General features: G+C 38.7%; 1 protein-coding gene across 2 annotated transcripts; it reads left to right on the top strand.

Moving 5' to 3' along the window:
• The first annotated feature begins 10 nt into the window (after positions 1 to 10).
• SUV39H2 (SUV39H2 histone lysine methyltransferase) lies at positions 11 to 11,060 on the top strand. Of its 2 annotated transcripts, none has more exons than XR_009959077.1 (6): positions 11 to 97; positions 1,257 to 1,402; positions 2,386 to 3,057; positions 4,923 to 5,069; positions 6,655 to 6,810; positions 7,964 to 8,053. XR_009959077.1 is itself a non-coding variant. In XM_062581234.1 (6 exons), exons 1-6 carry the CDS (start codon positions 79 to 81, stop codon positions 8,071 to 8,073), a joined length of 1,224 nt encoding a protein of 407 aa, XP_062437218.1. In that variant the 5' UTR covers positions 11 to 78; the 3' UTR covers positions 8,074 to 11,060. The 2 variants fall into 2 exon arrangements, 1 of the variants encoding a protein (XP_062437218.1); XM_062581234.1 differs by having other exon boundaries at positions 6,681 to 6,810; positions 7,964 to 11,060.
• The last annotated feature ends 336 nt before the right edge of the window (positions 11,061 to 11,396 follow it).

The following is an 11,396-nucleotide window of genomic DNA, read 5'->3' on the forward strand; positions in this document are numbered from 1 at the left end:
GGCCGGGGGCGGAGCCGCGCGCGGGCCCTCGACCCGCGCCTCGCGCCTCCGGCGTGCGCGCGGCCCCCCCCCCCCAAGATGGAGGGCTGGCGAGGAGGTGAGGTGGCGGCGGCGGGGGCCGGGGCTGGGGCCGCGGCGGCCGCTCGGAGCGCCTCTCCCGGGCCTTCCCCTCCTCCTCTTCCTCCTCCTCTTCCTCCTCGCGCTGGGCGGGCCGAGAGGGAGGGCGAGGGGAGGCCTCCCGTCCGCCCCGGGGGCCGGGGAGCCGCCGCCGGCCCGCCCGGAGGCGCCGTTAGGCTGGTTCCCCGCTCCCGCGGCCGCTCGGCGGGGCCCGGCGGCGGCGGCGGCGGCGGGTGGGGGCCTTGCGCGGCGCCTTGGCGGGCTCTGCCCGGTGCCGCGGGAGGCCGGGCGCGGGGGCAGGGGGGGCGCCGCTGCCTGAGGGAGCCCCGGGGCGGGGGGAGGAGGAAGAAGGAGGGAGCCGGGAGAGGCGCTGGGCGGCGGCGCCCCCCCCCCGCCCCCCCCCCCCCCCGGCGGCTCCGCAGGCTCCTGGCGGCGCGGGAAGCCCGGGCCGCGCGGAGGCTCGGGGACAGCGGGAGCTTCACCCCCTCCCCCGCCCCGGCAGCCCCGGAGGCGCGGCCGCGGCGTGCGGCTCTCGGCTTCCTCCGAGCCCCCTGGCCGCGCTTTCCGCGCTCTCGCACGGGTTGGCGCTCCAGCGGGTCTGTGGCGTGCAGCGTCCCTCCAAACCTTCCCAGCCGGCGAGACTTGGGCGATCCTTCTCGAAGAGCGCTTTGGGTCTGTCTTTCTCATCCAGTCACCATGGTTGCATCGCAAATGCTTCATTCCCCTTGGCTACCTGCACGTATCTGGCGGTCTTGCGAAAGAATGAAGGTTTCTTTGTAACTCCAGTTCTGGGATTCTTATTAGGAAAAATTATTTAATTCTCAGTATAGTCTTTTTTGCTTGTGGAAGGCTGCTGCTGCAGCGTTTGCCCTCTAATAGGTTTTGTTATTACTAATAAATATGCATACTATTATATAGAATGAAAGTTCAGACAGGGAATCGTTGACCTGTTTCACTTTGTGCACTACAGCAGGATTAAGTTTGGCTTTCTGAAATACTGTAGTCGCATAAAGGACTCATGGACTGCTATTACAAATGATAATCTGGGGACTTTGGGATAAGGCGAACAATCAAGTGCATAACGATTTCAATTTAGCTGAGACATTAAATAGGATTCTTTACCAATTTTCTTATTGTAGCTTGGTATGTGCCATGTCTAGCTTCACTTGAGACCCTCCAAGAATTATGTAGGAAGGAAAATCTCAGATGTAAATCCATTGGAATCACCAACAGGAATCTAAAGAGTTATGAGGTGGAATATTTGTGTGACTACAAGGTAGACGAGGTAAGAGAAATCCAGACCAATTTGATCACTCTTTCAGCTGAAGTTTGGAAGCAAGCAGAAGGTAGTTTTGCTGATAATATAAAGTGGTAGGCTGTGAGGAAAAAGCTTTCACTGACCTCAAACAAAGTATCTTTTAAACTTTGAACACTATTAACAGAAAGTGGTATATTTACCACTTTCACTATATTGAAGGAAGGTCCATTTCTGAAATAATGGAGATGTTGGAATAAAAAATGTTACACCTTGTGTATCCAGAGGTGAAGGAAAATGTTGATGTCTTTAGGTTGTAGCTTGGTAAGTATTATGATGCTTCTCCTTTGTTTGCAGGTAACAGTCTATTTTTCTCCTGAATATTGTTGTTCTTTGAAGAGTCAGGGCCATGTTCTGAAACTGGATTTGTACGGCTTGATCTTGCCAGTGAAATTCGGTTTCAGGATTTTGCCTTGTTACAGTTACTTCAGTTATTTGGTTGTCTTTTAAAAGTAAAAAATGTATGCTTGTTGATCGTAAATACTATATTAAGTGTTTTGAATAGCTTGCTCCTTTAGGATAGTGGTTGTTACAACAAATAGTGGGTTGGGGTTTTTTGAGATTTGTTGAGTAAGTTTGGATTTTCTTTTGTGTGTGCGATGTCACTGTATTCTGCTACAAGATACACGACTTACTTAACTATTTTAACAAACTAGCCTCCTGCTGGTGTAGCATTAGTGATTTGAGTTCTTCTTTCCAACTATGTATTTCTTTGTCTCTAGAGGTGATACGCAGAGTATGCAAAGTTGTGCTATAAGTTAACTTGCCAATGGAAAACTTGGTTTTCTTTTATCTTTCTCCCCAATCTTAACTGTTATGGGGACATCAAGACTTTCTTCTGCCATTATTTAACTCCAGTGACTCTTTTGTATCCGTCTGTATACTCTGTGATGCTAGATTTCAGTAAACTGTCTGAAATGTGGCTAAATCTGTGTCTGTTTCTATATTTCAAGGGCACAGAATACTATCTTGTGAAATGGAAAGGATGGCCAGAATCTTCAAATACTTGGGAACCTTTGAAAAATCTGAAATGCCCATTGCTTCTTCAAAACTTTCTCAGTGACAAGAATGAATATTTATCTCGAGTAAAGGAAGGCAAAGCACTGAAAGTGAAAAACCATGTTAAAGCTTTGAAACCTGCAGTTGCAGATTACATTGTAAAGAAGGCTAAGCAAAGAATAGCTCTGCAGAGATGGAAAGAAGAACTCAACAGGAAAAAGAATCATAAAGGAATGATTCTTGTAGAAAACACTGTGGATCTTGAAGGCCCTCCTTTAGACTTCTACTACATTAATGAGTATAAACCTGCTCCGGGAATAAATGTAATAAATGGAATAACAACTGGCTGTGAATGCTCTGACTGCCCTGCTGAGAAATGTTGTCCAAAGGAGGCTGGATTTCTGTTGGCTTACAATAAACGAAAGAAGTTGAAAATCCAGCCTGGCTTGCCAATTTATGAATGTAATTCATATTGTAGGTGTGGTCCTGACTGCCCTAATAGGATAGTACAGAAAGGTACACCATATTCTCTCTGCATCTTCAGAACTAGCAATGGCCGTGGTTGGGGTGTAAAAACCCTGCAGAAAATTAAAACCAACAGTTTTGTGATGGAGTATGTCGGAGAGGTATGTATTTATCTCATGTGGATAAAAAATTTTAATGGAAGAAATAGGAAAATAACTTAATAAGCTTTCTCCCCATTCTCATGCTTCTTGGCTTTTGCTATATAACAGGTAAGTATACTTTTGAGTATAGGAATCACTAAGTAGACATTCAAGTTGGCAGTAAAATTAAATTGTGTTGCTCAAGACCTCATCTGTTTCAGAGCAATTGGAAAAGATTGAACATGAAGAGACTAATGTGGCTGAAGAATTGTTTTAGCTATGGGCCCTGACAGTATTTCTAAAGTCAAATCCTTCTTTTCTGTCAGTCATAATCTTTATCCTTCCTGATATCAACTTTGATTATTGTAGCTTTTGCTTACAGCGCCCTTTTAATACTGAACATGCTTTACAGGCAGAATTGTTATCAAATCCCCCACCCAGTCTATTGGGCCTTTTTTTTGTTTGTTTGTTTTGTTTTGTGTGAACTTTTAAAATAGTAATTCCAAACGTGTTTGTTTATTTTGATAGACATTAAGAACAAGACTTACAACATGGACATTAGAAGTAAAGTTCGGTTTGAAATTGTGTGAGATTGAGAAAACAGATTATTCTTGATTTTTAGACTGCACTGTGTTTCTGATTCAACTCTGCTGTGCCTTAGGGCTCTAAGTATTTCTATTGTATTTCTGCCCAAATAATCTGCCTTGCTGCTAAGGCTAGTCCAAATAATTTCTTTTGTCCCTTCTTACTGTATTTATTTATCATCTTTACTATAATTCCTGCATGTTTCCTATCCCAAACCTTCTGACTTGTCGTGTTCATACCCTTTTTATAGTATCTTGCAAACATGCTAGGGACCAGTTATTCAGAATATCTCCACTGACAATTTAATGGAGAAACGTGGTTAAGTTATTTTATTGCTTAGAGCAAAGAAGGTATATTTACCCTCACACCTGAATGTACTGATTCCCTACAGCCAAATAAGTTCTCAAGTCTAGTTTATCTGAAGGATTTAAGAGATTTCTCTTTTTGTGAAATTCTACTATGTTTCATGTCTGTTTTGCTACCAAATTGGGATTTCCTTGCTGAGTCTGCGCAGCAGAACACATTTGAAGTAACAGGCTGCAGATTAAGCTGCTTAAGCTGTTACTTCTGTCAAAAGTGACTGTAGTTGTTTCGCTCTTTTGGGGAGGTTCGAGATTTCTCCCTTCTGCTAATATGTGCTGGTCTAATTGCATAGATCCAGCTTTGTGCAGTGATAGTATATTGTATCTGTCCGAGTTGTGAAATCAGAAATTCCACAGGGGCATTAAGGCCCTCCATTACTGTAACAAATAGCAGGAAGAGATGCTTCTAGGAAGAGAAGAGGTGAGTACAGGATGATAAATGCAACTCAGGTGTAAAGACTGATATGTGTTATATCTTTATCTGTACAAAGGGAAAGAGAGAGATGAAATTTCTTTTTTGAAGTAATAAGGTTTTTTGGGTCTAAATGAAAAACTGGATAGAAATTTCAAGTAGAAATAGTTGATTGTACCTGTTATTACCAAACGCTTAAGAGACGGTAGTGGTGTGTTTTTTTTTTTTTTTTTTCTTCCTGAGACCAGGTAGTGCTGTGCATCAGCTATAGACAAATTACATCCAAAGAAGTCTTAGTCACCTTAGTCACTAACTAATTAGTTTAAATAGCTGTATTTGTGCATTCTTTATTCATTGTAGACAGAATGCTATCTTTTAAAAAAAAAGTGAATGTTTCTGAGTTTTTTTTTTTTTTTTTTTACCAAGTAAAAGATTTTTCTAAGTTAATAGTGATTTTTTTTTGTTTGCTTTAAATAATAGCTAATAGTATGACACAGATTTTTTTTTCTTTTTTTTTTCTTTTTTAGGTGATCACAAGTGAGGAAGCAGAGAGACGAGGCCAGCTCTATGACAACCAGGGAAATACGTACTTATTTGATTTGGACTATGACTCAGATGAATTTACAGTAGATGCAGCTCGATATGGAAATGTGTCCCACTTTGTGAATCACAGCGTAAGACCTTCTTTGTATATTAAGAACTTGAGGAATTATTCAAATTGCACCAGAAACAACATCTCCTATTATAAATATTTCCATATCATAATCACAGTTCTTTCTGGAGTAGTTTGTCTCATGCCAACACAGTTCAGTTAGTTAAATAATATAATATGATACAATAAGGAGACTGGAATACTTGCCCTTTACTCAGAATAAGGGCACTGATTACAAAAATCTGCAATTGACGGGCTGCCGGAACTGGACGTATGGTAGGACTGGGATTGTCGCTGAATTTCCAGCACATCAGGTTCTGGTTCTAGACAACCAGAATGACTTTTTTTTCAAGCGACTAAAAGACTTGATATATGAAAAATATTTAATAAAACCAGTAAAGAGACAAAGATGATAAGAGCTATTGGATTCTTTGTGGCTAGGTGGAGCGGGGATTATTAAATGTCATCCTTCAAAAATTAGTAGAAGAAAACAAAATTTTCTATCCTTTTTTTGGTATTTCTCCCCACTAGATACTATTTTCCCTCCCATACACACACACTATCAAATCTAAACTTGGCGGAGAACTTGGAAGTAATTTTTAAACAGGATATTTTTATAGTGTTTTATTTCCTGTTCAACTAAAATACCTAAGACCAGAAGGCTGAACTGCGTTTATAAAGTAAATTATAGTAACTCTTAGTTCAGGAATAATACATTTCTTACTGATTTAGTGTGTGTGAAGAATACAATTGATGTTCCACAAATACAGTAAATTCATGTACTTTCCCCATATTTGTGAGCTGCTGAAGTTAATTGTATTTTGTATAGGCTTATTAGGGAGAAAGCTGGGAAAGAGTTTTAGATAATCCTGATTGTTCTTTAATTTTGAGAATTGGACCAAAGTGGTCTTATGCCTGAATGTAAAGTTAAGAGTCGAGTTTTGTGCCTGATTTTCCAAAAATGGGTATTTTGCATTCTTAAAGAGCAAAAAAGAGAATGCTTAGTTTTATAGACTGTCTCAGTGACTCTGGACACTTAATCTAGAAGTGATAAAGCAATGTTTAGTCTTGCTTGACCCCCTCTGCCCCGCCCATAGCAGATAGCTCAGCTGCCAAGCAGATTAGCAATTAAAAATAGAATTTTACCCATAGCATCAAAACATTATTTCTGGCCTGGAAGCAGTGCTTAAACTTGAATGCAAAATAGTGAATCTGTGTGTCATGAAAATAAGTCATCTACTTGTTCTTTCACCTTTAATTCTTTTGTGAGTTTTGTTAGTAAAACTTACCTCTGAGTATAGCTTAAATTGCTTTAAATTTTGTCATCGTTTTTCTGTATTTTAATGGGTTTTTTTTATTTGGCTGTTGTACATTAAGGTAGCCTACATACTGTGTAAAGGTTACTTCTTACAGGTCTGCTTGAAGATATGAATGCTCTGTTAATGCTGTTTACAAGAATGTAATTCATTTATTTCAGGATATAACTTGATTTCAAACTTTTATTACTGATTGAATAACCAGTGCTTCCTTTCCTGTGACCATGATTTATTTACATAAAAAGTTTCACTGCTTTCCTGCATATCTGAAATGTTTATTTTTTTTAACAGAAACTACATAAATTTTTGCCTTACAGTGTGATCCAAATCTTCAGGTCTTCAATGTGTTTATTGATAACCTTGATCTGCGTCTTCCTCGGATAGCACTGTTTTCTACAAGAACCATCAAAGCTGGAGAAGAGCTAACCTTTGATTATCAGATGAAGGGTCTGTAGATCTTTAAAACCTTTTTCGTGGGGGAGGCATGGTTTACTAGCTGGTTTTATTGCAGCCAGATAGCAGTATATTAGGTCAGGCACTGCATCTCACTAATACAGCTATGTGGATTCTAGAACAGGAACTATCTTATTGGCTTGTATTGCAGATAGAGCAAGCAGAAGTTCTTGTTTTCTCTGCTTCTAGTATATTATGTCCTTCAGCATTCCTAGCTCAGAGGAAGAGATTGTGGTTGGAAACTCTCATATGGCAACTTCTTTGGAAGATTTGTCACAAGGATGCTCAGAAGAACAGTTAGGGCAAAAACACTTTGGGTACCATTTGAAAAAACTTTCCCTTGTTTAACCTGGCATTTGAGATTTTCTGAAGTCCAGCAGATCAGACTTTCTAAGTAATCTTCTTAGATTCAACTGCTGGTGACAATTACAAAGAAAACGGCAGCATGGTCTAAAGTGTATCGTAGGTTTGTGTTTGTGTTTTAGTGTTTGTGGGCCTCAGCTGTGGATGTAGGTCCCAAGGTGCAGAAGTTCAGAAAGGAGGAGGGAAGGTTCAAAGTCTACAATTGTTCTGCTGAGTTGAATGCATTGATTGTTATGCAGAGACTTCAGGAAATACATTTCTTTGTAAAACGTTGCTAGCCCTTTGCTAATTGATGTTCCATTCAGGATTTCCTTCACCCCCCTAGTATAAAATGAAATTCTGAAGTCTTGCTAACTGATTTTCTTTGGGTCAGACTCTGCTGTTGTGGCTAAGTGACTGCATGCAATATACTGCATGCCTAGCAATTTAGTTTACATGCAAATACTGACAAATTGATCATATTTAAATCTCTCCTTAAAACTCCTCTTTTTTTTTGTTTTATTTGTGACATTAATGTTCAAGGCAGGTTGAAGCTGATCAGTATTGGTATGGACCTAAAGATACAAGACCCAAGTTCTTTGAGCTTTTGATTCTGATACATATGCTAGGTTTTGTATAAGTAAGTAGTTATAACATGAATATCAGTAGAATTTGTATTTAGCTTCACAGACAATTATTTGAAGAACTAGATAGAAAGGCTTTTCAGTTCTTGAATACATTGCAGTTTTTGTTTGTTTTTTATTTGTTCTTTAAGCTTCCTTATTTGTATTTGTCTGTGTCACAGGTTCAATAGATCTGACTTCAGACTCTGCTGATGGTCTTAGCCCCTCGAAAAAGAGGATCAGAACTGTCTGTAAATGTGGAGCTGTGTGTTGCAGAGGCTATCTCAACTGAGTTCTGGTATCCAAAGTCACAAATACATTGTTCTCTTTTAAATGGATTTTAAAAAGACTGTTCTCTCATGCATATTTTAGAGTATTTTTACATCTAATATAAACAAGTACAATGGAAGAAAGGCATTACATTCGTATTTGAAATGGCACTGGCCAAAGAAAGAGATCTAGTGTTACAGGCAAATATGAAACCATTAACATGGATTAAAAGTTGTTTTCTTTTCTTTTTTTTTTTCTAGCACAGTTATTGAAGAAGCAGTAAAATACATGCTAAGAGAACTCTAAGATGTACCCTGATTTGAATATTGAGTGTGAGCTTACAGCACTAGGCTTGTTAGGAGCTGATTTCAGTGGGATGAAAGGAGGTTATATATTTCGTGTACCTTGAAAAGACAAAACTAAGACATTGTATTTAAGTCCTAAATCATAGCTAACAGTCCTCTTGCTTTTTTTGCTGTTTAAAAGAAAAGTTTCAAGAGATTAGCAATGACATTTATGGCACCATGGTAGAGGATTAAGGAAAGCCATCAGACTTTGTCTAGATGAAGGTTCACAGGAATAAAGTTTTTTAAATGTCCATAGAACTCCACACAAGTAAAATCATCGGCATTAGCAGATTCTGGATGTAAGATCAGAGTTGCAAAACAAACATTTTTAGTTGATGTTATGTTATTTAGAAGTTTAACAAATAGAAATTTTAAATGTTTATGTTCTAATTTTTAGTTAGGATGCTATAGGTCTGCAATTCTTCAGAGAATTTGTAAATATCAGATTATTGGTAGCAACATATGCTGTTTGTTTTCATTGCAGTAATTTGGCAGTCATTGCTGAAACAAATTACTGGTTAAAATTTGAAAATAGATAACAAAGGAATAGGGAAAACAACCCCGTTGTTTAACAAAGCTGATACATTATGGAGATGTACTTGGTTATCTGTTTAGGTACAGAAATATTCTTGGAAATGATTTGTATTCACAACTGGTTTTGATTCAGTTTTTACATACTGTGACTTTTTTTTATCTAATAACAGATTTTTAAGATATTAGGCCTTTTTTCTTGTTGCAAAAATGTTAACTTCAGTGAAGTTAGACTAGGGGTGAGTTTACCTACTTGTTGTAGACATTTGTAAGATGTTTTTGAATGTAAAGGCTGAGAAATACACTTTGCTTCAGCTGCTTGAATCTTTTTTTTCTGATCATCTTAAAGTTGTGTTGTTTTATTGATAACGTATGCTAAGTTTTGCTTGGCTTCAAAAACTCTGAAGAGCAATTGAGTTAGGTTGCAAGTAGAATTACAGCCATGGTCCATACTCCAGGGATGATTTAAGTGCTTTACGCTCATAGATTAAAAGCTTTTAAAACATGCATTCCGCTTACAAATCATGTAAATGTTGATAGGGTCAGGCAGAATAATGTTGCTCCATAAATGGATGCTAGCTATGTATCATAGGTCAGCTAGTTACCTTTATAAGGTACACAGCTGTTGGCTCAGGTGAATGAAGTCGAGTACCCAGCATATAACAATTTACTTAATTTGTTAGAAAATGCCTTAAATTCTATGTTAAACACTCTAACAAGAGTGTTTAAAAGAATCATACAGGTTGTTTGTTGATTAAGAAGCACAGTTGCATTTGCACTGAAGATCTGGCTCTTTGGCAGAAAGCGAAATTTTATATGCTACTAGACAAAATCAGTTTCGTAGTGGGGATGAAGATTGAGGGCCCTTAGAAGTGCTTTGTAAGTTTTGTAATCTAGAGAGATACACCTTGAAATAGCTACTTTAGATTGTTTAATGAGTAGGAGAAAGCTTGCTTAGATTTAAAGATCTGACATTACCAGGTTTGCCTGTATCCACACTTGGATAAATGCTGAATCTAAACAATTTTTATCATATCATGTCTCTAACAATCTTTTATAAAGCTAAAGTGGAACGTGGAGCTTTAATGTTAACAAACTCTAGAGGAACTTGTATCATTTGGAATCATTAGGTTTTCTCTTGCATGTAGCCCGATTCGGTGATGCATTCCACATGGATGGAATCTGTGATCTCCAGCTCCTTAATCTGTTGCAGATCTGCAGCCTTTCCTGTTGGTTTAGGATTGCAAGAGTGGCTGTGGCAAGAAGCAGATTCCTTGCCAGATCAGTTTCTCTGGCCTCTCCTGGACAAGATGACATAGGGGTGATTTGACTCTTCTTTTGTTTATGCCCACAGCCAGTTTGGCTTAAAAATCACAAGAAAAAGCATTTTTTAAAGACAGTTTTACTAATTGTACTTGAGTTTAATATCTGCCTTTTCTCAAGGCAGTATGTTATCACCAGCATTGAAATAACACTGCTATTCTTTAAGGATATGTATGTTACCTCTTTGTGTGATAAATAAAGGACCTTTAACTTAGACTTTGGGAGGTAACAGTATTTTGTATTTATTTGAAGTAAACCCATGGATCTAGTTGCTAAGTTAAAACCTTAAGCAGTATTTTATATTTACAGTACATTTCAGTTTGCCATCTGTGAATTAGCTGAATGGGACTTTGTCACTTTTAAAACTCCTTTTGCTGTTTTCATGAGTTTAGGGGGGAAATTGCCAAATTGGAAAAGGAGAAAAAGCTATTTTAAATTTCTTAAGGAGCCTAAACCAGCCTTGCTTCTGCCTTTGTTTTGCTTTGTGGTCTGTTAGCTTCATCGTGGCCACCAGTTCAGCTGTGTAAATGCACATTTTAGTGATTGGGAACCTGTGATCTGTCCTCTGGCTGTTTTTTTTTAGATAGCAGAACTAATGCTGCAAGATCATCTGTAAGAAAAGCTATTATGTATTTATTTAATCTCAAAGTTAAGTCAATCCTTTGGTTATTTCTAATGTATGTTTTAGGACTGTGTACATTAGAATATGCAGTTTGTAAGCTCAGGAACATTTTCTTTTCATATTGTGTGATCTCTAGTATTGCTATCTTCCTATAGTTTTTGATAAAATAAATTAAATATAGTTTTTCTTCTGTTGTTGTCATTCTTAAAAATCTGTCAATTAACTGTAGTTGAAGCAGTAGAACTTGTTTGAAAAACTGCACCCTGGTACTAGGTTCCTGTACCCAAGTTCTCTAGCGCTGTCAAGCCTGTAGTTTAGCAACTGGCCTGAGTAATCATGTGTTTCCTTTCAGTTTATGCTGATGAGAACTGGTATAAATTGATTTGTCTAAAACACTGGCTTCTGTTAAATTTAACCACTCGGTAAACTCAGCCATAAACTTAAATGTATTATGAAGCTAAGGAAACTAGCCAACAAAAGATACTCTGCTCTTCACGTCCTTATGCATCAGAAGTAGTTACA

The sequence above is a fragment of the Rhea pennata genome, chromosome 1 (genome assembly GCF_028389875.1).
Source record: "Rhea pennata isolate bPtePen1 chromosome 1, bPtePen1.pri, whole genome shotgun sequence".
NCBI lineage: Eukaryota > Metazoa > Chordata > Aves > Rheiformes > Rheidae > Rhea > Rhea pennata.

Excerpts from the sequence above, each read along its gene's own strand:
- SUV39H2 (XM_062581234.1), top strand. Across the intron at positions 3,058-4,922 it reads TGATGGAGTATGTCGGAGAG|GTGATCACAAGTGAGGAAGC; the intron begins GTATGTATTTAT and ends TTTCTTTTTTAG. Across the intron at positions 6,811-7,963 it reads CTTTGATTATCAGATGAAGG|GTTCAATAGATCTGACTTCA; the intron begins GTCTGTAGATCT and ends TCTGTGTCACAG.